The 22,310-nt window shown below is 44.3% G+C and overlaps 1 protein-coding gene across 1 annotated transcript; it reads left to right on the top strand.

Annotated features, from left to right (window-relative positions):
* Positions 1-79: 79 nt before the first annotated feature.
* Positions 80-21,100, top strand: Pus7l (pseudouridine synthase 7 like). The gene is made up of 9 exons (XM_021184038.3): positions 80-133; positions 2,628-3,579; positions 6,959-7,118; positions 10,147-10,339; positions 12,183-12,281; positions 14,051-14,132; positions 15,527-15,804; positions 17,798-17,851; positions 20,132-21,100. The coding sequence occupies exons 2-9, from the start codon at positions 2,640-2,642 to the stop codon at positions 20,462-20,464; spliced, it is 2,139 nt and encodes a 712-aa protein (XP_021039697.1). The 5' UTR covers positions 80-133; positions 2,628-2,639; the 3' UTR covers positions 20,465-21,100.
* The last annotated feature ends 1,210 nt before the right edge of the window (positions 21,101-22,310 follow it).

Genomic DNA, 22,310 nt, shown 5'->3' on the forward strand with positions numbered 1-22,310 from the left:
AGCTCCACCCAGGGAAGAGCTACTCCGACGGGAGCCTGTCCCTTTAAATGTCCCTGTAAGAGGCTAGGCGGAGGAAAGGCTTCTGGGCATGCGCACTGTGTCACTCGGCGGACCACTTTCTCACGGAAGCGAGGTAGAGCTGGCAGAGTCTATTAGGATGTCGGGTCACCGGTGGATCTAAGACTGCTGGACCGGGGAGGGAGGCGTGGTGGCGGCGCCGAGGGAGCGGGGTGGGGTTGGGGTGGGAGTCCCTCCGCAGCCTCGGCTCGCCCCGCGGAGCGGAGGAGGAGCTCCTGCCACCCTCGCCCCCACGTGCCCTGTCTGCCCGCCTCTTGCCTAGCTGCTTGGCTGCCATGCCTTCGTGCTGCACTGTCCCCACGTGTAGCCTGGAAAGCCTTCCTAAGGTCTTTCTTTTCCGACAATACCTAGGGTTCCGAGGACCCCTGTGGACTTGGTCAGAGCTGACTGCTGAGTTCCATCTGCCATTAGAAACACCTCCACGGGGGCAGATGCCAACCTTTGACAGGGTGTTCATTATCTTTCCTTGTCAGCATTACTTCAGCTGTATTCTCCCTATCCCCTCTGCTCTGTGTCAGGGCTTTCCCCTCCCACATAGTGCCCGTCTTGATTGTACTTGCACGTGGTATTTCTACCCCGCTTCTGTCTCTTGAACTATTTCCAAAGTCAAATAGCAGTTTATTATACCATTCCTGATTATCATAGACAAAAGTTAACACTTCTTTCTTTCTTGTCACCGTTAACGCTTTTACTGTGTTCTACTTGTATCTGTTCAACTAGTATCTGCTGCAGACCTACTATGTCCTTGGTGCTGTTCTGAATGTGGGCTAGTCAGAACTCATAAGGCAGAATTCTGGCTCATGTGGAACTGACACTTTAAGTTGAAGAAGATGGACAGTAAATAGTGAACACATTAGCTAGTCATGCTATACAGGGAATTAAATCAGTTTTTTTTCTTTGTGTGTGTGTGTGTGTTTGTGAAAGAAAACAGGTTCCTAAAGCTTATAGATGAATCCTATAGATTAGATTATTGGTCGGGGAAAACGTCTGAGGTTGTAGACGATCAATTACTTGTAAAGTCTGGGAAATACAAGAGCTAGGCAGTGAAGCTGCTCTCTCAGGGCTCCGTGTGTCGTGGAGACAGTAGATTGTGTGAGGACTGTGATTCATTCCCTATAGAACTGCCCTTGGATCGCTGCTCCAAGAAAACACCATGAGACTTTCTTTTCTTCGATGCCAGTGACTTGGTAGAAATTCCCTCATCGGCTTGAGATGTTTGTATCTTTCCTGTAGAGAATTTAGAACAAGATGAGGGACCAGGACTGACTTCTCCTACCTTGAAGGGTACAGAGAAGTTCACGTACCTATTTATTATAGACTTTCCTTTCTTATCCTTCCTCGTGATCTAATTTCCAACGTATAAAAACACTACCACAGTCTCTGAAGTTCGCTCCAGGAGATTTTGAGGCTCTGGGGATGACAATCATTGTAAAAACAGTCCTATTTTCTTCTCTCTGTAGGCCTAATGATACTATTTTTCAGATAAACTTGAAATTGACCCATTTTATGTTTTTTTTTTTTTTTTTAACTTTTGTTTGTTTGTTTTTCCAGGACAGGGTTTCTCTGTATAGCCCTGGCTTCTGGCTATCCCCTGGTCTGTAGACCAGGCAGCCCATGAACTCTGCTTCCTGAGAGATGGGATTAAAGGTGTATATCACACCACCTGGCAAATATAAGCATTTTGTTTGTTTTTGAGACAGGGTTGTTTTTTGTTTTTTTGTTTTTTTTGTTTTTTTCATGACAGGGTTTCTCTGTGTAGCCCTGGCTGTCCTGGAACTCACTCTGTAGATCAGGCTGGCCTTGAACTCAGAAATCTGCCTGCCTCTGCCTCCTGAGTGCTGGGATTAAAGGCGTGCACCACCACTGCCCAGCTTTTGAGACAGGTTTTTGATACAGGATTTCTCTGTGTAGCTGTGCATCTTGTTTCTTTATGAGACAGGTTTTTGAGACAGGGTTTCTCGGTGTAGCCATGGCTGTCCTGGAACTTGCTTTGTAGACCAGGCTGGCCTTGAACTCACAAAGATCCACCTGCTTATGCTTCCCAAGGGCTGGCACTAAAAGTGTGCGCCACCTGACAAATTTAAACATATTTAATAGGCTTATTTATTTTATCATACGTGCTTTTGTATATGTATCCGTGCGCACCATGGATGTGCCTGGGGGCTGGTGGGTGGTGGAGGTCAGAAAGGGACAAGAGATGCCAGGACATGGAGTTAGGGATGCTTGTGAGCTGCCATGTGGGTGCTGGGAACTGAACTTGTGGTCCTCTGCTAAGGCAACATTTCTCCAACCCCAAATTGACCCATCTTAATTCTGGATAATAGGAGCTTGGAGTGAATGGGAAATCAAGATACAAATTGCTACTTAGGTCACAAAGTTGGCCTGTCAACTCTGCTTGCTGTAGGCAAGTCGAACCATAAAATAAGTTATTAGTGTCTTCTAGGGAACATAGACTTGAGAGGGAGAGAACTGAGTGGATCTTGGAGACCGCTTTGATTCTTCTTATCTGCAAGCGTTTCTGGTAGCTGAGTGTGCTGTCTCTCTTGTAGGCACCGTGAAGGATGGCAGAGGACACAGATGGTGGCATCAGGTTTAACACTTTGTGTTTCATCAACGAACACGTGGGCTTTCAGGGCAGCATAAAAACCTCACCCAGTGACTTCATTGTTATCGAGATCGATGAACAGGGACAGTTAGTCAGTAAGACCACCGATGGATCTCTCTATGAAATAAGTAATATACAATCTGAACCGAGTAATTCTGTCAAGAAGCCAAAGTTAAATATTCAGAATGTATCCTTAGAACATGAAAATAGTGAAGGAGCTGCTGACTTGCCCGGGTGCTCGGATGGTGACCGGATCCAGCCCGGGTGCTCGGATGGTGACCGGAGCCATCAGTCTGACTCCGAGAAAGAAAACAGTGTCAACGGTGTGACTTCTAAATGTGAAGAAGGAAGTGTTGATTTATTAAGTTCACTTTTAGATGAGAAAACTCACACATCGCTGGGTCAGTTTGCCTGTGACATCAAAAGGATGTGGAATTTACAAACTGAATTAACTGAGCCATCTCCTGAATTGTCCCTAGGCAAGATCCTTGACAAAAACCGCAGAGCTGTTCTGCACAGTGCTATTAGGCAGGCATTTCCTTTTTTGATCACGGTAGGAAACCACGGTGAAGTTGTTGTAAAACCGAACCTTGAGTGTAAAGAACTCTGCCGTCTGGTGTCGGAAGAGGAAGCTCTTGGCTTTTTCAAATATTTGGACGCAAAGAAAGAAAATTCCAAGTTTACCTTTAAGCCGGATCCGAACAAGGATCACAGGAAGGCTGTGCACCATTTTCTCAACAAGAAGTTCGGAAACCTGGTGGAAACCAAGTCTTTTCCCGGGCAGAACCACAGTGCTGGGAACCCAGACTCAGCCATAACCGTAAGATTCCGGGAAAAAGCACGCGGGAAGAGATCTCACACGGAAGGCGGCGAGAGAGGAAAAACTGTGTACACAGGTAACTTAGTAACTCATCCTTTCCTTGTGTAAAACTTGTGAAAGGTGGATCATTTGAATAACGGGACCTGGTCATAGAGCTAGTGCAAAGACGATATGGACTGACTGATTGGGGGAAAGATGAAGCCTTGCCTTGTATGGTCAGTGTGAAAACGAACTTCATAAAAAGGCATCTCTACCGAACAGTCACGGGTGTGGAAAGCTGACGCGATTGTTTTGTGCTCGAGCGGTTTTGAGAGGAATGATTTTCCTGTTCTCAGAATAATGCCAACCATAATTAAGCATTTGGAGGTGAGACGGCTCTATTGCCATGCTTAGGAAGGGAAGAGATACTCTAAAGTGCCAGATGCTCCCCGCCACACACACACACACACACACACACACACACACACACACACACACACACGTGTCTCATCAGGCAGGGGTGCTCACACTTCAGCAAGTATCGTAGCCCCTCAGCCGTATTGTTTTCTGAGTTCTGTTTCAGTTTCAGATTCAGAAGGCTTAGAGTGAAAGTTCCTCAGTTTCCCCCAGGAAGCATTTCCTGCCGATCTGGCATGGAGAATGTATCTTGAGAATTCCTGCTTTAAGGGCTGTAAGATCTCCCAAGGCTGAATGGATCCGATGAAATGTCAGAGGACAGGTCTGGGGTTCATTGGTCACTATCTGGTACTTGAGGGATAGAAAGTGTTTCCAATGAGCATGTCTTATAAATTCATCTAGCAGACATTCAACAGTATGCACACATGCATACGGCACAGGGGAAGAACCGTGCCTCACAGGATTCTGGTGTGAGCGAGCCCTTCGAATTTGAAGTGCTGTGGGCTTGGTTTTACATAGCAGCAGTTCACACAGACACAGGTGACAGGTCAGGGCAGAATTAAAGACCTGGTGCATGCAAGGCAAGCCTTCTAACCCCGAGCTGCACCCCTAGCTGTTGCTTTTCTTCTTGAGACATGACCTGACTTAGCTGAGGCTGGTCTCCGACCCCAGCTTCGTAAGGCATCGTTAAACACTTTGGACTCGGGAAATCTTTCATATGCTTAAAGCTCAACATCCGCAAACGTGAGCGTGGAAAAAAACGATACTATGAACGAGTTAATCTATTTTGAAGGAAAAGTAAAGATAGGTTTACGTATAGGAAGAGAATTGCCGATGTAAGGTGATTTGCTGATGTGTAGGAAGAATTGCGGATTTATAGGAAGGGATTGCATGATTTAAGTAGCTCTAAGGCTTATTTATTTCTCTGTCATATATTACATATGACTGAAGTTTCCCCTCCTTCCTCTCCCCCTAGTCTCTAACCCCCTCTTTCTTTTCTAGATCTAGATCCACCTCCCCTCAGAAAAGAGCAGGCCTCCCACAGACATCTTCCAAACAAGGCATAATAAGCTGCAGTAAGACCAGGCACATCAAGGATGGACAAGGCAAGCCAGTAGGAGGAACAAGGTCCACAAGCAGGCCAAAGAGTCAGGGACAGTCACACTCCCACTGTTAGCATTCCTAGAAGAACACCAAGCTACCCCACCGTAACACATGGACCTAGGTCGGTCGGACCCCTATAGTCTACCTGATCTCTGAGAGTCCCTATGAGTAGCAGTCAGTTCATTCTGTGGACTGGGTTCTCACGGTGTGTGACCCTGACCCCTCTGTTTCCTCCAATCCTTCCTCCCACTCCTCCACACGACTCCCAAGCTCCACCTAATGTTTGGCTGTGGGGCTCTGCATCTGGTCCCATCAGTTGCGGGATGGAGTCTCTATGGTCACTGTGATGATTCCGCTTGCTCGGTCCTCGAACACTCTGCAGACAGGACAAACTGTAGGTCAAAGGTTGTGTGGCTGGGTTGGTGTCCCGGTCCCTCCATTTGAGGCCTTGCAGAAGATAGCGGGTTCAGGCTCCCATTACTAGGAGTCTTTGCTAGGGTCACCCTCATAGAGTCTATGGACTTTCCATTGTACTGTTTCCACCTTGCCTCCCCAGTTCCAGTCATTTCTCCCAGTATCCCCTCCCCAACACACACCTGATTCTTCTGTTCCCACCCCTACCAGTCCCCAGCCACCCTCCTCGGAATCTATTCTATTTCCCTTCCCAGGGAGATCCTTACGTCTCCTCTTAGGGCTTCGAACTTTTTATACTTGAAACAGTAGCAGTGATTTAGGATAATGAGTCAAGATCTGAGAATCTTTTTATGCATTAGTTAGTTTTCCTGAAGTTAGAATTAATGGTTCACCAAGAGGCCAATATGATGATCTCGGTGTATGAATGCAAAATGAGCAATTTTGCTTAGGTGACCTTTTATAAGAATCAATATATCACGTATAAAAATATCTCTCCCTTCATGTGTTCATACACCTATCTATGTATTTATGTAATAACTTTTCTATCCTTTAACTCAGCGAGTCTCAACCTGTGGCTTAGGACCACTATGACTAACCTCTACCCCCAAATATATTTACATCATGACTCATAACTATAGCAAACTTACACTTATAAAGTAGCAATGAAAAGACTCTTATGGGGTCGGGCTCACCACAACACGAGGAACTGTGTTTATGGCTCACAGCATTAGGAAGGTTGAGAACCATTGCTTTAAATGTTTACATTGAAACATTTTAAATATATATTATGTAAAATTTGCTTTTATCCATTCCTGAGGGTTTTGGTTGAGAGCCTAGCCTAATGGCTGATTGGTCTCTCCAGCCCACCATTGTCATGGACCAACTGCCCCCATTCATCTCCTGAATCTTAGCACCTTCCTATTCTGACGTCATCGTCAATTGAATAATCACACCTTCCTTTCAGTTCCCAGAAACCACCATTCTGCTTTGTATTAATGATTATTGATCTGTTCATATAAGCACTCATGAAATGGTTTGTAAAGGAAGTGCAGCACTTGCATTCAACCTTGGAATCTGAGGCAGAACTGCTATTTTGTATTGGGAAGATTGAACAGAAACGCAACCAATCAGGAGTCTTGTGTGTTGGAATTTAGGATATATGAATGAAAATGGACTGTAACAACCTCCTCTAAGTTTCCATGGTGAATCGCCCATAGCTGCCTCCTTCCCAGAATGCCTGTCTCTTCCCGGAAGTTCCGCCCATTCTCTCCCACTATAGGCCATTCAGCTCTTTATTGACAGGTGATCCATGTAGAGACTAGAAGGTGGATCTGTCAGCCCAGGATGTGGAATTTTAACTCACACCTTCAGTCGGTCAACAAATGTTTTGAAATGGCAGCTGAAAATGCTAGTTGTATATTTCCTTTAAAGCACACTTTTATTATTAATAATTAGGTCTATTATTCTAACCTGTTAGTTTGTGAAGAATGTGATTACGAACAATGCTTTCTTCTCTGTAATCTAGAATGACTTTGTTTCAGCTTTTACCCTGCAAAAGGAAAATCTGGAGACATTCGAAGCAATTGGCTTATTAGCCGTCAAACTTGGTGTTATTCCTTCGGATTTCAGTTACGCGGGCCTTAAAGACAAGAGAGCAATCACCTGTCAATCGATGGTTGTTAAAAAAGTGACTCCGGAGAGGTAATAAATACAGTGTTGCTTTCTGGTAAAGTATAGGGTTAACACTCAAAATAATATTGGGACCACCTTATCTTTACTGCCAGTGTTAATTAACTGATTATGCACCAAACAGCACATTCTACATTAATAAAATAATTGTCTTCAATGTATGTAAGCACATGTATGAAGTTTGGGGCTGGCAAGGTGGCTCAGACATTTAAAACACTTCCTGTTCTTCCAGATGGCCCAAGTTCAGTCCCCAGCGCTCACGTGGGGAGGCTCACACCTGCTTGCAATCCAGCGCCAATGGAGCCAGTGTCCTTCTGTGTCGTATCCTGGCCCCTCACTAGAGACATGCGTTCACACACACACACATAAATAAAAGAAAAAAAAATCTTACAAAAATTAGGAAAGTTTAGGATAGAAACTGACAAGTGGTAGATTTGTTTATAAATTGAATTGTTTAGAAATACTGATAGATACTATGTTCAAATATGCACGTGCATTCAGGAAAGTGTAATTGAAGACATAAAAAGTTTATAAATCTTTTTTTCCTTAGTTATGATAGTGCTTTTTATCATAAGCCCGTACGTTTAAATTATATTCTTATTAAATAGAATGCTTGGATTCAGATTTCACTTCTCAGTGGAAAAAAAAAAAAGGTTTCGTTAGTAATCTTGTCATTTTAAAAGAAATATGTGTTCTTCACTGAGATTTAGACAGCAGAGAGGGAGCAGCTCACAAAAGCCCGCACTGCTCAAAAACAGCTACAGTAAACACTTAATCTGCCGCTTCCACGATGCTTTTTAGAGTGTGCACATCACAGATATGAGAATCATACAGCTACTACTACTACCTCTGTGGTTAATGACTCTAGAATAAAGTGATATGAGCATTTATTTATTTATTTATTTATTTATTTATTTATTTTTTGGTTTTTCGAGACAGGGTTTCTCTGTATAGCTCTGATAGCTCTGGCTGTCCTGGAACTCACTTTGTAGACCAGGCTGGCCTCGAACTCAGAAATCCGCCTGCCTCTGCCTCCCGAGTGCTGGGATTAAAGGCGTGCGCCACCACGCCCGGCTGATATGAGCATTTATGTTGAGAGATTTTCAACATAATTTTTGTAGAAGACTTAATCAGGTCTGTCCCTATTTTTAAAACCAGAGATTCTCTCCAGCTTCTCTCTATCAATGGTGCCCTGGTTAACATTCTCGTACTTTAGTCTGCGACCTTTGGATACTTCCCTTAAACTTCCAAAAGCCGAGTCATGCGTCGGAATCCATCCTAACTTGATTTGCTCTCCATACTTTACTACTTGATCATAAGCTTTTGTTTGTTTGTTTGTTTGTTTTTCGAGATAGGGTTTTTCTGTGTAGCCCTGGCTGTCCTGGAACTCACTCTGTAGACCAGCTGACCTCGAACTCAGAAATCCGCCTGCCTCTGCCTCCCGAGTGCTGGGATTAAAGGCGTGCACCACCACCACCTGGCTATTTAAGCACACACTATTTGCACAGAGATGCTTTTCAGGCCTGTGAACAGAAGTGGTTATTATTTTGGCTTGGGGTCTGAATGACAGGAAGGAATTCAGATATCATACTGCTAAGACAAAGGCTGAGTTTTAACGCCCAAAGGCAATAGATATTATCATTAGTTCCTAGGAAGAGAGTCGAGATTATTTTGATTTGGCTCGGGGGTGTGCAATTTCAATGACTCTTTAATAGCACCTAGCCGATCTAGAAATCAAGAAATATATTGAGAGGGACAGTAAGCATGCTACCAAATCACTTAGGCAGTTTTGTTTTTGTTGTTGTTGTTGTTATTATTATTATTATTGTTTTTTACAGTCCAGTCATTATTTCCCTCCCTTCCCACCCTCAACAGTTCCTCATCCCATTCCTTGTCCCCCCAACCCCCACCCCCGGCTTCAAGAGGATCCCCCTTCCCCCCACTGACTGCCTGACCTCCCCCCTCCCTGGGGCCTCGAGTATCTCCACAGTTCGGTGCATCTTCTCTCCCTGAGGCCAGAACAGGCAGTCCTCTGCTGTATATGTGTCGGGGCCTCATATCAGCTAGTATATGCTGCCTGGTTGGTGGCTCAGTGTCTGAGAGATCTCAGGGGTCTGGGTTAGTTGAGACTGCTGGTCTTCCTATGGGGTCACCCTCCCCTTCAGCTTCTTCCAGCCTTTCCCTAATTCAACCACAGAGGTCCCCGGCTTCTATCCATTGGTTGGGTGTAGGTATCTGCATCTGGCTCTTTCAGCAGCTTGTTGGGCCTCTCAGAGGGCAGCCATGCTAGGCCCCTTTCTGTAAGCACATCATAGCATCAGTAACAGTGTCAGGACTTGGAGCCTCCCCTTGAGCTGGATCTCACTTTGGGTCCTGTCACAGGACTACTTTCCCTCAGGCTCGTCTCCAGTTTTGTCCCTGCAGTTCTTTTAGCCAGGAACAATTCTGGGTCAGAATTTTTGACAGTGGGATGGCAACTCCATCCTAAGGAAAAGTTGATACTAGCTATTTGTACTTTTTTTCTTTTTTTCTATGATTCTGAAATATGTTTTTGTTGTTATTGCTGTTGTTGTTTTAAGAGTTTGAGTAAGGAAGTGTTCAAAACAGAATCTCTGATGCTGGTGGGGTTTTGGCGGGACAGACCCTGAGAAGGAAACAGAGAAGTTGGGACAGCTTGAATGAAGGAGAAGGCTTTTCCCCAAAAACATTGTACATATTTATTTTCTGTGCATGGCTGTTTTGCCCACATACATGTCTGTGTCACTTGGGAACTTGGTGTCTTTGGAGGCCAGAAGAGGGCGTTGGATTTCCTGGAGCTGAAGTCACAGATGGTTATGAGCTCTCAAATAGGTGCTGGGAATCGAACTCAGGACCTCTGGAAGAGCAGCCAGTGTTCCTAACCACTGAGCCACCTCTCCAGCCACCTTTGGTGCTTATATTTTGATAGGACTTGCCTGGTGAGTTTTTCCTTTTAAAGCCTGTATTAAATATGTAATCTGTAAATTAAGATTTAACTGTTTCTATGCTTTATCACTTCTAGGTTGAAAAGTATCGAAGAAGAAATTAAGAAGAAGAGAATGAATGTGTTTAATATTCGGTCTGTAGGCGATTGTCTCAGACTTGGTCAGCTCAAAGGAAATCACTTTGAAATTATCATCAGAAACCTGAGAAATCAACTCAATGATTCTGCAAACCTGAGGGAGAGAATTTTGGAGGCAATAGAAAATGTTAAGGTGAGAAAACCCAGTTCTGAAATTGTTTTCCTGATATATTCTATATTAAAAGAGACAGTGTGTGCCAATCCCCAGCAGAAGGGATGCAGACATGTATGTGGGCTTAAAAGTGACTCCTATTTTAAAATGATTCTGTCCCACAGCCCACATTGAGATATGTTGATTTTGATCCTGGTCACATCCATACTTTTAACACAGTCGTACACACTGGTGACAGAAAAACACAGAGAGCCCCGTGTTAGTTAACAGCTTTCAGCTAAAGCTCTTTAAATTGTGTGCTTTGCCTTGTACCTAACACTCCTTAGATTGCGTAATCTGTGAGCGATCTGTTTTTCATGACTGACCTACCTAGAAATTCTACTTTTTTTCTTCTGAAAACTGTTACTAAAAATGATCTCTCCTTAAACACAGAGGGTTACTGTGTACACTGACAGACAGATAGCATTTATAACGAGGTATGCTTTGGTATTTATGAAAATACGCTGCCTAAGGAGAAGTTCGCATTAGAAATGATCTTAACTTTAGACAGCTTCGTCTTTTAAAACTTTTATTTATTCAGTTTTATTTTGTCTGTGTGTGTGCGTGTGCATTGCACAGACGACAGCTCTCAGGAGTCAGTTCTCTCCCTCCGCTGTGGCTTCCAGGGACCACAGTCAGGTCATCAGGCCTGCATGGGGAGTTTTGCCAACCATGCCATTTTACCAGACCAGTAGACCTTAAAAAAAAAATCTCTCAATGAGAAAAGAAGTTGCGCAGCTTGAAAAACAAGGATTTCTTGGAAGTTTCTTTAGAGAGTTACAGCTCTGGCTATACACTTTTGACGATATTTAATAATTGTCCCAATTGTCCTAAGGTTAACCACACTGTTTATACAAATTTGAGATAACTTTTTAAAAGCCAAAGTTTAATATAGGGAACACTTACCTTATCTGCAGTTGACTTTTACAAGTGGAAAACAGCTCCTTCATGGTGTACTGATAAAAAATGATCTTAACATCCTTTATCCACAAGGCTTGAGTCGGTTAATCAGTCACGATTATCCGCTGAGCTAATGTTTACTCCTCTCATAAAGTGTATGGAGCACTCTTAATTTTCAAGAAACTCACAGATGCCCCTGCATCGCGCACACACACACACACACACACAGAGTTTTCACACAGACCAACTCCTTCCTATTTCTTCTCAGTGACATGACAGTTTTGAAGCATGGCGTCCAGAGGTGACGTCATCATCCCTCTCCAGGAAATAACAGAGAGAGAAACTGAGGCAGAAGGAACTGTGTTAGTGAACAATATAAAGGAACCCAGCCCATGGGGCGGGAGAAGAAATCTGTACCTTTTTCCTGCTGTCTCCCAACAGCAGAATCCCAAAGCAAGGAAGAGCTGGGTGTGGGGGCGTGGCGGGGATCCCATGTGCAGTTTGTCTCAGTATCGGGGATCCGGTGTGAGTTTGTCCCAGTATCGGGGATCCCGTGTGAAGTTTGTCCCAGTACACCTTACCTTTTTTGGCTTAGCATGTTAGGTTGTGTATGCCAGGAACTCCTCAGTAGTGTAAATAGAAAGCAATTTTAAAGCTTTATCCATTTATCACTAAATTGGTCTTCTACTTTAGCCCAGGCAGGCCTCGACTCTTGCACCCCCTCCTCTCTCCCCTTTGCACACCGATTTAAATTTGCTCCCTGCTCCTTCTGGGGTTGACACTGTTTAAAATTTCTCGGACCGCTTCGCCCACCTCTGTCTGTATTATTGGTGATTACTAGATTTCTCAATTAAATAGGAAGAGAGAGAAGTGATTATGCTATATTTATGAAGCTCTAATTTATTATACTCTGTTGTATTCATAGAATAAAGGTTTTGTGAATTACTACGGACCACAGAGATTTGGGAAAGGACAGAAAATCCAAACGGACCGAATTGGGTTGGCGCTACTGAAGAGTGAAATGGTAAGAATTCTCAAAATTATCATTTTAACCCATCGTTCATATTTATTACATATGCGCACTGCACGTATGTGCGTGCATATATGCTCACACATACTATGCCTTGTGTCTATCATTGGAGATTTATTAGACAGCTACCGTATTCTTGGATTTACATTACAGGAAAACAGAGTATCCACAATAGCCTCGTGTTTAGTTTTTGTCTGAGAAGACAGACCTGACCAGTGATTGCTTGAATCTATAACTGAATAAGAGAATCATTGTAGAAGAACCCACAGCTCCACAGATCAGGCAGTGACATACCTCTACCTTTGCTGAGTTCTGCTCATATACACCAGACTGGAAACGTGTGGGGGAGGACTGTGCAGGCATAGGTACCAAGGGAGGGCATCATGAGAGCCAACTTGGAGGCCTGTTCCTGTAGCTGGCACACCACGTATTCTTTCCTGGCTTACAGCACAACCTTGATAATCTTTACATTCTGTGAGTCAGCTTACATGAGCACTAATTTTGTGATCTGGGACTTCTCAGCTTGTTATATTTTGTTTGGTTATCTTGTTGAGATTGCTCAGTCTTTTCTATCCATCACACCCCCGCAGTCCTCAGCATGTGACAGAGGCTTAGTATTTGCTTGGACGTTAGCTTAGTTTGCTTCTTACAGCTGTGACAGGACACCATGACCGAAAGCAACCTGGGGAGGAAAGGGTTTGCTTGGCTTTCAAGCATCGTCCATCACCAGGGGAAACTAAGGCAGGAACTCAGGGCAGGAATCTGGAAGCAGGAACTGAAGCAGGGGCCTGGAGGAGTGCTACTTACTGGCTTGCTCCCGTGGCTTGTTCCTCTTGGTTTTTTTTTTTTTTTTTTTTTTTTTATACATAATCCAGGCCCACCTGCCCGAGAGCTGCACCGCTTACAGCGAGACAGGCCCTTTCCACATTATTCATTGAATCAAGAAGGTGCTCTACAGACTTGTCCACAGGCCAATCTGATGAGGACATTTCCTCAATTGAGGCGCCTTCATCTCAGATGATCTGGGCGTGTGTGTCAAGTTGACAGAAAATCAGCTGGCACCATATGCATTAGCTTTTAATGAGCATTTATTTGGATCAATGCTAAGATTTATCTATTTATTTAATGTATGTGAGTACACTGTAGCTGTACAGATGGTTGTGAGCCTTCATGTGGTTGTTGGGAATTGAATTTTTTTAGGAACTCTGCTTGCTCTGCAAACCCGCTTGCTCTGGCCCTGCGAGCTACATTCTTATGTTCTTAGAAAGAAGTTCTAGTGTACACACAGTGATACAGTAACAGGAACCAAGTAGATACCTTTTCTAAATAAAAAAAAAGAAATGGCATATATATGTATGGTTTGAAATAAACTATTAGAGTGTTAAATGAAATATATTTTGGCATTGGCCAAGTCTGTGTGTTTATGTCATGCCTTTGTGTTCGTGTTCTTATTTCAGCTGAGTAAAAAGTGGCAGAAAAGGGAGCTGTCCTCACATACATAAAATAAAAAGAAAGAAAGAAAAGAATGACGGAAATGTGATTACAGAAGTGCTGGGGTGGGGGCGCTTTTCCCGTGTAATAGTTTGGTTGTTACTTTGTATCGAAGGTCACCTCTACATGTGAAGCTGAAGTGTTTGAAGCTTAATGAGGAAATTGCAGCAACATTTCAGCCCCTTAAGGATGCCCAAGAATTTGCCTCTTTTTTTTTTTTTAAGTAATCAGTCATTTTTTTAAAAACATGTTTACTTGGTTAATTTCTCCAGATGAAGGCCATAAAATTATTTCTTACACCAGAAGACGTGGATGATCCTGTCAATAAAGCAAAGCAATACTTTCTCCGAACTGGTACGTAGGTTTCTTTACTGATCTGTAGTAGTACAGGCACACACTAACGCCCCGCATGGGCCTCTCCTCCAAAGTGCACACACTAAGAAACAGCAGAAACAGCTGAGCTGGGAGACCAAAGAGACCAAAGAGACGGATAGGAGGACTTTGCGTTGCGAGCCATTTTACAGCCCGACACAGGTACTTCATTTTGGCCACCTCACTTTGTCTGTCCTAACTGTACCTCGGGGGAGGGGGTGGTAAGAAGAGGCAGGAACTACTTACTGAATTTCCCTTTGCTATAGGAAGTCCTAGAGGGGGTGATAGGATAAAGCACAAGTGAGGAGTGGGGTGTCTTTGGCAGGCTGTGCCAAGCAAGGTACCCCTGAGAATTTATACCAGGCAACAGAACTGGTATAAGAGGTTTATTGGGGGAGGGGAGAGCTAAGGGGGACATGGCGGGACATGGCAGGGGGAGAGAGACAGACAAGAAGACAGGGAGACAGAGAGAGAAAAGGGGCAGGAGAGGGGAAGGGGGAGGGGGAGGGGAAGAGGGAGAGGAGAAGGCAGAGAGGGATCTGGGGTGACTGGAGGCCCTTTTATGTGAGGTACTTGCCTGGCAGCAAGTGATGACATAGCAGCTGCTAGGTCCCTGGGATCAGGCCAGTGGGATAGCCTAAGCTAACAGGGAGTCCACTTCACACCGCGGGCCACCGATGGCAGTAGGGCCCCAGCAAGCATTGCAGCCCCTGACTGGGTCTGTGACCTCGAGTTTCTTAGAATTGTTTCTGAGGGGCTGTTGTGTAGTCCTGGCTCCACTTTGAACACTTCAGTCTGATATGTATATACAGAATCGTTCACAGGTGCACACAGGCAGTGCGAGTCTACTGTCAAGGATTCCGTAGCTTTAGCACACCCAAGAAGTACCCAGTACATTTATCAAATACCAGTCACGAGGCCCTCCGTGAATACGTGTGTTCGGAGCTCAGCAGTGTACATTTTAAAAAGCGTCCCATTAGCTAGGCTACAGATTGCTGCTGCTGATTCTGCTGATGTTCCATTGGATGCCCATAACTCCTCCTTAGAAACTTCCAGACCCCTCCAGCAGGCCAGCTTACTTGATCCTTGGTGATGGGTTCTTTTTATTTAGCAGTCTTCTGAATTAGATTAACTCTGCTCTAAGTGAAGGGGTCTGGTCAGCCATTCCTATTGCTGGGTTCATTTGCTATTTCTTATTTTTCAAGGAAAAGAAAGGCTTAAAAAAAAAAAGCAAGCTTTTCAAGCATAATTGGGTTTAATCAGTAATGCTCAGTGTCTCCACAAAGGATTGCCTTTCATTTATGCTGCTTGGAAAGGCATCCCACAAGCAGCTCTGCAGTGGGAGTGACTACGGGCTGATTTGTTCTTCATTTCAGAGGATGCCAAAGGCACGCTTTCACTGATGCCCGAGTTCCGGGTTCGAGAGCGTGTGCTGCTGGAGTCATTGCATCGCTTTGGCGTGACGGAGGAAGGCTGCGTCCGGGCCTGGTTCTCCTTCCCCCATTCCATGCGCATATTCTACATCCACGCATACAGTAGCAGGGTTTGGAACGAGGCAGCATCTTACAGACTGGCAGCCTATGGACCCAAGGTGGTGGAGGGGGACCTGATCTGCTCGGATGAAGATGCGGACGAGCATTTCCCAAGCAGTAAAGTGAGTACCTGCCACCAGAGGTGACTCGTCACACCGGGGATAGTAACTCTGTTTGCTCGTCTCCTTCTGACCACTGAGAATCAACCCATGTTACTAAGCAAAGAAACAGTCAGAGGTACAGAGTAAAAGGTGGTAAAGCTTCCCCTAAAGAGCACGCTTCCAAACACACGCACACACACGCACACGCACACACATACAAACACACACACATACACACACATACACACATGCACACACACATATACATACACACATACACACAAATACATACACACAAATACATACACACATACACACACATACACATACACACACATACACACATGCACACACACATATACATACACACATACACACACACTTCCAAACACACACACACACATACACATACACACACATGCACACACACATATACATACACACACACATACACATACACACACATACACACACACATGCACACACATACACATGCACACACATACACATACACACATACACACAAATACATACACACATACACACACATACACACACACTTCCAAACACACACACACACATACACATACACACACACACATGCACACACACATATACATACACACATACACACACACATACACACAAATACATACACACATACACACACACTTCCAAACACACACACATACACACACTGCACAGGGCGGTCCTCTTAAAAACAAGAGTGAGCCGTCCAGAGTGGGCACGCCCACATCCCCAAGCTTGGTGCTCTCTCTTCCCCCTCCTACTCAGCCAGCATGTGCCCTCCAGCTTCCTCTCTGCTTTCCCCCCAAGGAAGTTCCGTCATGATGCTATGAGGATATAGGATGCTAGAAAACTTGCTTTTCCCATTTCTTCCCTGTCCAGCTGGCATTTTTACCTCCTTGAGTTCGAACTAAATTAGTGAAGCCGAATCCCGTGCTTCTCTTAAGAAAGTTCAAATAGTAGTGTAAAACAAAAGGAAGAAAGAGTTTTCCTCTGACATTATCTTAAGTCAGTTTCAAAATGTGCTTAAAAACAGGGATGAGGCCCTGAGCGGTAGGTACTTCATCCTGAACACTGTAAAATCGTTAGGTTTTGGGGAGTAAAGGGTTTCAGATAGACAGTCCTTTAACTCGCATTCTGTAGAAATGAGAGCTGAGGCCCAGATGGGAATCACCAGTGTAGCGTGCCTAAGAAGACCCAGGAGTCTGAGCGGGTCTGGAGGAACCAGAATGTAGATCTAGGAGTCAGGTGATAGAGATACATCACGCCCAGCACTTCAAAACTAGAGGAAAGGTTGACTCTGAGCTTTGCCTAAAGAAAGCTTCACCTAGATGAACGCTGGACTCCATATCTACAAATAGTTTCAGGTAATACAAATCTACGTCAGACTAATACGAAGAGAACCCAGCATGAAGTTATCGGCCCAACTTCTGAAACCCATGATCTATTCAGGCACCGCAATGTCTCAACCCCGACCTCTGCAAGAGTAGCAAGCTCTCCTCACAGCTGAGCATCTCTCCAGCTGAGAGCGGCTTACTCTGTGACGCTGTGAGCCAAGCTTCTCAAGCGTCATATATCACACACCTCCTTCCTTCCCTTCCTGTCTATGGCGCCTACAACCATTCTCTGAAACAAATACTGGCAAACAGCACCCTGGGTACAATATGACTGTTTCCTGGGGATTGGGTGGCTGAAGGGCAGGGCTGGCTCTGCAGAAGCAGACATTCAGTTCAGCAATAATTCATTGGTGTGGGAGGAAAGCCTTACCTCACAGCGGCCACGGCTACAGCTTGCCCACTTCAGTAGTGTGTAGTCAATGCAGAAAGGACCAGTCTGTGTTTATGTAGTGGGCTTCTCTGGAGATGGTGATTGTAAAGAGATGGTGTTTGGGCATATGTATATTCAGTGTGTGAGTCAGAGTCAGGGAACAGTGAGGTAGGTAGAGCACTTGGGAACTACTCATTTCCATTGTATTTTATAAAACTAGGTTCATCTGGTGACCAAAGAAGAGGAGTCGGCCCACACATATGCACTGCACCAGGTAAACGTGGTGACAAGTCACTATCACTTAGATTTAAATAAGCTTGTCGGCTAGAGACAAATCTGACCCTCCCTTCTTAGGTAACTTTTAGATTAAGTAATGATTTATTTCCTAATAACATGCTTCTTTGATAAATTTATGCTTATAACAGATTTATTATGCTATCATTTACATCCTAAAAGTTTAATTTATGTTTGCTTCTGATAAGCAGATATAATCATACGAACACTGAGACATGTAGTAAGAGCAGTTCACGTCTCCCTCAGACCTCCCAGAGTTCACGTCTCCCTCCAGTGCTTCCCAGTGTCTGACCATTAGTCCTGTTTCCAGGGATGCACTAATCCTGTTTCACGAGAATCACCAATTTACTTTTGATTCTATCTTAACCGTGCTCTGCCCTTGGAGTAAAACGTCACGTGAATAGTGCCGCACAGCGTCTACGTGGCCTTTGTCGAACCTTCCTACACCACAGCTTCTAAGTCTGTAGGCCGTGACCCCACCGTGGAACGTGGGAGCTGTGAAACCTTCGGTGGCAGCCGAGGTTTCTGAGTGCACACTGACAGAAAGTTAGCCAGAAACCAAACGCAGAATGCACCCAGGGTGTTTGTAGAAGCGTTCGTTCGCTGTTCACCAGTGTTGTGTCATGTGACCTCACTGCAGACCAGGTTCCGCGTCACAACACACGGGCCTTGCACTGTGAGCACTGTATGCCCAGCCATGCAGGTGGTGGAGATGATGATGATGAGGAGGAGGATGTTGGTGATGGTGATGATGGTGGTGATGTTGATGTCGCCTGAAACACCTCAGCTCAGATTCCAGGCTATTACATATTAGCCATTGTAGGTTTTACTGCACATACAAAAATTTTTCTGTTTTCAAAAAAACGGATGTCTTACTTCTGGAAAACAAGGACTTAATCTTTTTCTAGCATCATCCATCAGCATGTAAATATCAGGTTAGCGAATGCCCGGGCTGCATCGCACTAGGACACATGATTTTAAAAGTTGCCGTTCTGGTTGCTGACTTTTAAGAGGGACAGTCAGCTGATACTGATCTGGGATTAGGACGGAATTTTCAGCAGTTTCTGAGATGGCTCTAAGTATACTTTCTGCCATCCTGGGCTATGTGTCTGCGTGAAGCAACACGCTTGACGGTGAGGATTGTAGGATACAGACATCCGTCAACTCTGGAAAACACCGAAGACACTTCTGTCCCACACTTTCAAATATTCAGCCAAGATTTAATGCTCCGGATGAAATAAACAGCATTAATCTCATTAGCACGCAGATTTCTTTAATAATTTAATGATAATTGTCTTTAATAAATGACAGAATTATATGCATAACAAAAAAATCACCCTGAGATATAACTTGTATGATAATAAACTTGTATGGTCATAAACCAGCCAGTTTTATAGAGTTACATACCTAGGGTAACATACAAATTTCTTGGATAATAAGGGTTACGGTCGAACCATGTTTCAGAAGCCCGGCCGTAGCCCAGGCTAGGTTCCAACTCATACTTACACTGCTTCAGCCTTCTGCATGCTGACCTAGACCCTAACGTGCCTGGCTTCTTATACATTTGATGCCTTTTGCCCATTTTTCTAAACACCTTTTAGCATTGAAGTGTACTGTCCAGCAGTCAGCAGAGAAGCCACCCTTAGGGAGCACGGCCTTAGTCATGGACATGCAGCCAACAAAACAGAAATACTCGCTGGTGCCTGTTTGCTTTTCAATAGAAGGAATCTAAGATTGTCACACAAGTTAGCAGGGCTAGCAGTAGAGACTGTCCTGTGTGTCACCGAAGACTTCACTTGTAGGATTGCGTGCTTTCAGAGAATTGGTCTTTACTGGATACATAAACGAACCTTTGTTTTTGAATTACGGTTCGCCCAGCGATATCTGATGCAAGCTGATTACCACAGCTCTCCTGACTCTTTGGGTTTTTTGTTTGTTTGTTTGTTTTTGTTTTTTTGAGACAGGGTTTCTCTGTATAGCCCTGGCTGTCCTGGAACTCACTCTGTAGACCAGGCTGGCCTCGAACTCAGAAATCTGCCTGCCTCTGCCTCCCGAGTGACTCATTGGTTTTAGCTGTTTTCTTTATCAGATAACATTATAGTTAGCCTAGGTAATACCCAAAACAAGTCTCAGGCCAGCTGTCCTATTTATAGCCTGACACTGTTTCTACAAAGCTGGGGGCCAGTCATACAGGTGAGACATGGTCGCATATCTTTCCGAAGGCTAATCCACAGGCCGTGGTTTCTCCCTCCCCTCCCAGGTGGTTCTGCCCGTGCTTGGATACAATGTTCAGTACCCGGAGAACCAAGTAGGGCGGTGGTACCAAGAAGCCCTCAGCAGGGATGGACTGCAGGCCTGTAGGTTCAGGGTGCCCGCCCTGAAGCTGAACGTACCCGGATGCTACAGGCACATCGTGAAACACCCCCGCAACGTGTCACACCGACTAGTCCATCCTGACCCCGCCACCGAAGAGGCCCGAGTGGAAGGTCCCCACTCCGATGATCCAGCCTCATCGCTGTCCTTGTCCTTCGACCTTGACGCTTCGTGTTACGCTACGGTTTGTCTGAGGGAAATGATGAAGGGCGACATTTAAACCCACACACCCTGATGTCGCCGCGTGCGTGCGGGGCGCACGGAAGCAAGGGTAGCTGTGGTTCTTAGGGCTCCGCCGTGAGCTTCGCGGTTCTCGCTCCTCACTTTTCACAGTGTCCTGAGAGGTCGGGGTGTGATGTATTAACGTAAGCACCGGTGTCTTAAGTTTAAAGCTATATGACCGTGCTCTCTAAGGTCATGCTTCAGGGATTTTTCTCCGGTCGAGAAAGTTCCAGGTCTTTGGAGCACCACTCTTAGCACGGGCTGCTCCACGTCACTCTTGAGAGGTGGAGAGAGAACACTGCCCACGCTGCTTGGAGAGGTGATGGCGAAACCTCGGTGCTTTTCTCCGGCACTGCCTCCTTTCCACCGCGAAGTGCAAGGGCAATATCTGTTCTCATAATGTATTTATGAGATCTTCTTTGAAGAAGACTGAAGATTTTCTTTAAAAATTTTATACTAGTTTTTTTTTTTACCTGTTTTCCTAACTGTTCGTTGTTTTCTACCACCTAAAACTCAGACTTTATACTCCTGTCGGTACCCACGTTCTATTTCTGACACATACCAATGACATTGGAAATGGTATTGATTCTCTTTGAAAATAAAGACATTCTCGATTTCTTGAGTTACTATAGAATTGTCTCTATGTTTTATACTGCAAAAAAAGAAAACATATTGTCCATTTGGAATGTGTTGGCTTGCTTTAATTGTCCCACACCATAAATCATCTTTAATCATTTAAGTTCAGGTAGAGAGGTGACTTATTTACCAGGAAGACCTTTCCCGATGATCATTTCATTGCCAGTAATATATCATGATGAAATTTAAAAATCTGCGTGGAATATTGCAGACCAGCAACAGCAGATTTTTGTATGTCTATGCTAAATTATACCCATTTAAGGAATATTAGAGCTAGGAGATAAAATCCAAAAGAAGCAAAAGTTTTCTATGGAATGCAAAATGTGATTTTTGTTGCATATTCTTCTATATCAGTGGAACTCAACCTGTGAGGGTCATGACCCCTTTGGGGGTCAAATATCAGATACCCTGCATTTCAGATATTTACTTTATGATACATAACAGTAGCAAAATTACAATTAGGAAGTAGCAACAAAATAACTTTATGGTTGGGGGTCACCACAGCCTGAGGAACTGTGTTAAGGGGTCACAGTGTTAGGAAGGCTGAGGACCCCGGTCTCGGTTCTGTATATTAGAGAGCGAATCAGAAGTCAGTTCAAAGTCTACCCGTAAAGAACATAAGATGAGCTGAGTCAGATCATTAGCATGCATAGTTACTATAGTTGTTGATGCACATTTAGTAGCATTAGAAAATGTTTTAGAGGAGCAACACGCATGTTTTACACATGCCATGCTCACCAGTGAGAAGCATATTTTAGTGCTGACGAAGCTCCGTTCCAGGCATCGCATATGCTAAGCAAATGCAGTCTCTCAGCTATATTTGTATTTCTTTCAGTATCCTTTCAATTAAAAAAATTATAAAAGAATGTTAAAACAAAAACAAAACCCCATAGCCACTGGGGACTAGCTGCCCCAGCTACTATTTATTCAAGACCCTGTGCTTCCTGCTCAACAGTCACAGAGGGGACACTAACACAGATATTACTGTCATCAGTTAATGTAAGTACAGTGTGTTGAAAAGAGGCCGGGCACTCCACTGCTGTTACATGTCTGCAGGCGCAACTTGGAAGAGAAGAAAAGAAAATGGCATTCTATTAAGATGATGAGTATTCAATTTAATATATATATATGTATATATATATATATAAATTTTATGTGTGTAATGTAATGACTAAATATATATATTATGGCCATATATGATAGGATAT

The sequence above is a fragment of the Mus caroli genome, unplaced genomic scaffold (assembly GCF_978045245.1).
Source record: "Mus caroli unplaced genomic scaffold, Mus_caroli_1 scaffold_16, whole genome shotgun sequence".
NCBI classification, from domain to species: domain Eukaryota; kingdom Metazoa; phylum Chordata; class Mammalia; order Rodentia; family Muridae; genus Mus; species Mus caroli.